Source organism: Epinephelus moara, chromosome 17 (genome assembly GCF_006386435.1).
Source record: "Epinephelus moara isolate mb chromosome 17, YSFRI_EMoa_1.0, whole genome shotgun sequence".
In the NCBI taxonomy this organism is placed as follows: Eukaryota; Metazoa; Chordata; class Actinopteri; order Perciformes; family Serranidae; genus Epinephelus; species Epinephelus moara.
Window position 1 is genome coordinate 23,021,630 of NC_065522.1, and position 3,952 is coordinate 23,025,581.

A 3,952-nucleotide genomic window follows, 5' to 3' on the forward strand; every position below is an offset into this window, starting at 1 on the left:
CCGGTAACCCTCCGGGCCGGGTACATGTGTCCTTGTTCGTGTACATCATGAAGGGTCTTTTGAACCGTTCTTCGTCTGACCCTTCGCCCAGAACCAATCTGCCATGGGAAACCCTACCAGGGGCAAAATGCCCCCGACAGCATAGCTCCTAGGGTCATTAGGGCACTCAAACTCCTCCACCACGATAAGGTGACGGTTCTCGGAGGAGCAATTAGGACACATTATGACATATTTACTGAAAAATAAAATATATGATAGGAGCACCAGTTAGTCAAGGACCATAACTGTCTGCATAATTGTAACTCAGTCAAACTTTTCAGCCCTCAGTAACCTTAACCACACCGTGATTTGTAGAATTTAAGTTGTAATGAACAGGAAGATGACTTTAGAGAAAAGAGGGAAGTAGCTATTACATGATGTCGCAATGCCAGGGCTGGTAGTTGTGATGAAAGCTTGCAGTTAGTGGTCCTGTCAGTATTTAATTTATTGACTACTCAAACATTGCGATGAGAAAATGGCAAGTTCCAACTAAAGTAAAACAAGGAAGGGGAGGTTGCTGTTACATTGCAATCACTGTGGGAGGGTGAGGTCATGACTTTAAATATTGACAAATCAGATTTTTCTTGTTTCTTTGTTGGAAAAACCCTGCACACTGCGCAGTGTCATTGTTTAAGCTTGAAGTACACAAAGTATGTAACCCACAGCATTTGTAACTGCTGGGCTTATAATGTCAGAAAACATGAGATAGTTGAACTCTTGTGAGCAGAGGCATTTTTTGTTTTGAATAAACAAAGTAGCACAAGCTTCAAAAAAACACTCAAGACCAAACTGGAAACATCTGCATGTTCTGACCTTTCAAATAAAACTGCAACCAAAGCAAAAGACTGATGGAGTTCAAGTTTGTTTCCACAAGTGATTTAGAAAAACTCTGCCAAGATTCAGACGCTTATGTAGTACAGTATGTTTGTCCTCCTGAAGTGGTTCAAATCTGACTGAATGTCTGTTGATGACAGGAATGCCGCCGATCAGCAGGGACTACAACACACACTGTCGCTGCCTTCAGGTGGAGTCGAGGATCATCCCTCCGAACAACCTGAAGAGCATCAAGCTCGTCCCTGAAGGGCCCCACTGCCCAGATATGGAAGTCATGTAAGTGCTCTCATATACAGGACTGTTTACTGAAAGTCATCACACAAGGGTCAAACTGTAACATGATCTATTCATGTGTTGAGAAGACATAACAGATCCCCTTGGACTTACATTGGGAAAGAGATGTCTATAAATCAGTGGATACATTTTTTTGAGCGTCAAAACCCTAAAGAAATGACTCGTTTCACTGTCAAGATTCAATCCATTCAGTCCGATAACATTTGGAAAATCTAAAAGAGCCCCAAGATTAAATTATTTCATCCACATTCAAATTAGTGGAGCGCTAAACCTGAAGTTAGCTGCTCAGCTAGTGGAAGTTTGTCGCTCTGCCGTGTTTGGCAGCTGCACGTCTCTAGTGCGCCTGATCTATGGGTCCAGTGATGCCGAAGCAGTGCTGATCATTCGGGTAATTTCAGACCACAAAAATTAAGCTTTTTTGGCCACTGAGCAGCTTCCATAGGAATGAATAGGGCCCCACCGCCAATGCTGTATCTAGTACTCTTGATAAGTCCGTGGACTAGCCACATTAACATGTGGATACATAGCGCCCGCTGCCCACCCTCCGGTCACTAGCTTAAGTTAGCCTTGGCTGCCCTACACTGCACACCACCCCTGTTGGGTAGGAGCTAGCTAGCAGTGCTGCTCATTCACCAAGTACCACTGGAAATGCCATCCCGACCCATGGTGGTGGGACGGCATTGCTGCGGAAACATTGTGGCCAGCCTGTGTTCCCCCAGGTAGCTAACCCGTTGAGTAAGCTGCTTCATTTTGCACCGCAGAACCCCTTTAGCATTGTTAACCATGTTAGCACCACTTTCTGTGCTGACAAAGCTAGCTGTGCTAACATAGATAACATAAATAGCAATAGTAAAGGGGTTTAGTGATTCAAAGTTACGCCGCTTACCCACCAGAGCTACCTGGGGCGACACTGGAGGGTGGGCACAATGTTTGCGCAGCAAAGCTGTCCCACCTTAATGGGTCAGGACGGTGTTATCGGCAGTAATTGCTAAATGTGCCCCGAGCTAGCTCCCATCCAAAACAGGTGTTGTGTAATGCAGAATAGCCAAGGTTAATTAAACAGTGTAGCATGAATGCTGTTAAGGCTTTGTTCTTTATGTCGTTCAGCATAGTGCTAGTAGTAAGACTAAACTAAAGAGTAGCAACATTAACAGACGTGTAACAGGTCAAAAATATTTTGGTAGTTGACAGATTAATGGTTAACTGTGACATCCCCAGTCATAAGGCTGCATGACAGTAAAGTTACCAGACTGTTGTAGCTGTTCTGTGCTCCTAGATTGATGATGTCAATGTTTTTAAAATCCTGTCTCTAATTGCAGTACATTTATTTAATTTTTGTGACCAGAGCTGGACTCTCAAACGGGGAGAAGGTGTGCCTGAACCCTCGGTCCTCCTGGGTGAAGAAACTCGTCAACTTTGTTCTGGAGAAGCAGCAGGGAGGAGCACTTCCCAAGAATCAGGGACAATAACACAGCACAAATTGAAAACATGCTGCAGTTAAAGCTGCTTGAAATAACGTGATTCTGCAAATATGAGCCATGCTGTTGTACTTCAATGAATAACAACATTGAACCCAGATTGTTAAACTTAAATAACCTCTTATTGTTGACATTGTTATTTCTGAATTTGTTTTATTTGCCAAATATTTTGTAAAGCATTTCTAAATACCTGTGATTATGCATTTATATTGTTGAAGTTTTAAAAAGAGCAAACAAGAACAGACAGGTGTGTGATTATATTAAGGAAGTAAGCGGTCATTAGACTTTGTGTGTGTGCGGTATTTAATTGTGCTCGTAAAAAGTCAAATGTGACTTTAAGAGTTTCTCTGTGTGGAAAGTTTTGTTGTATGACCTTTTGAAAGCAGATACTGTAGCATGAAATGTGTAATACTCTAATATGTAACATATCATTTTGTGTATGACTGTGTAAAGCTTCTTCAACAATAGCAAGACATTACCACTTGCTTTGTTAAATTCCCCTTTCTGTGTCTAATTTGAGTTTGAAATAAAAACAAATATATATGTAAAAAGTAAAATGTGTCATTTCTGCTTTGCTGTTGCTCTGAATGTGAATCCTGCTGAACCATATTTGTACACATAGACCATTGAACAACGGCCAGTGGTTTTGCATGTAAAAACTTTCGAATTAAAAACATTAAATGTACAGTAACAAGACCAAATTTACACATTGCATTAATATGCATTTTTCCTCATGCAGATACATTTAATGCCAGGTGTAAATGAGGTGAGGCTGTACTGAGCCACAGTGGTACTTTGAGCTAAATGCAAAAATGTGTTTACCTTTCGCCCAATGTCAGCTGGTTACAGAAAATGAATGAATGTTTATCATGTTGACCATCTCAGTTTAGCATGTTATCATCCCAACATTTGCTAATTATCACTAAACACAAAGTACAACTAAAGCTAAAGGTAATGTAGCAGCCAAAATAATATATATTTGCTTTTGCTTACTTATAATGAACTTTAAGTTTATGTTATGGATAAGTTTAAATTATAGAAATTATGCTTATGTTACGTCATCATGTTGGGGCTTATGGGTGTGGCTTTTTGGTTATTTAGGGGGTTCTGTGGTGGCGGGAGTCGGACAAAGGAAAGCGTTCCTATAGTGTGCTGAAATATTTTTTGTTGACCGTCACCGTTTCCCATTTGTTTTAGCCACACAAGTACTTATTGTTTGTTATTTTATTTTGCATTATAATAATTGATTGCTGCTTTTTTGATCCTTTTGTTACAATAAACCTGGATCACTTTCAAGACAAATTCAA

General features: G+C 40.6%; 1 protein-coding gene across 1 annotated transcript in view; it reads left to right on the forward strand.

Moving 5' to 3' along the window:
• The window catches only part of LOC126404131 (interleukin-8-like), a 7,803-nt gene extending 4,993 nt beyond the window's left edge, over nt 1–2,810 (forward strand). The window contains exons 2-3 of the mRNA XM_050067143.1: nt 1,014–1,149; nt 2,513–2,810. Of these exons, the coding sequence (XP_049923100.1) occupies nt 1,014–1,149; nt 2,513–2,636 (260 nt within the window). The 3' untranslated portion in view covers nt 2,637–2,810. The remainder of the gene's footprint in view (nt 1–1,013; nt 1,150–2,512) is intronic.
• Nucleotides 2,811–3,952: the final 1,142 nt, after the last annotated feature.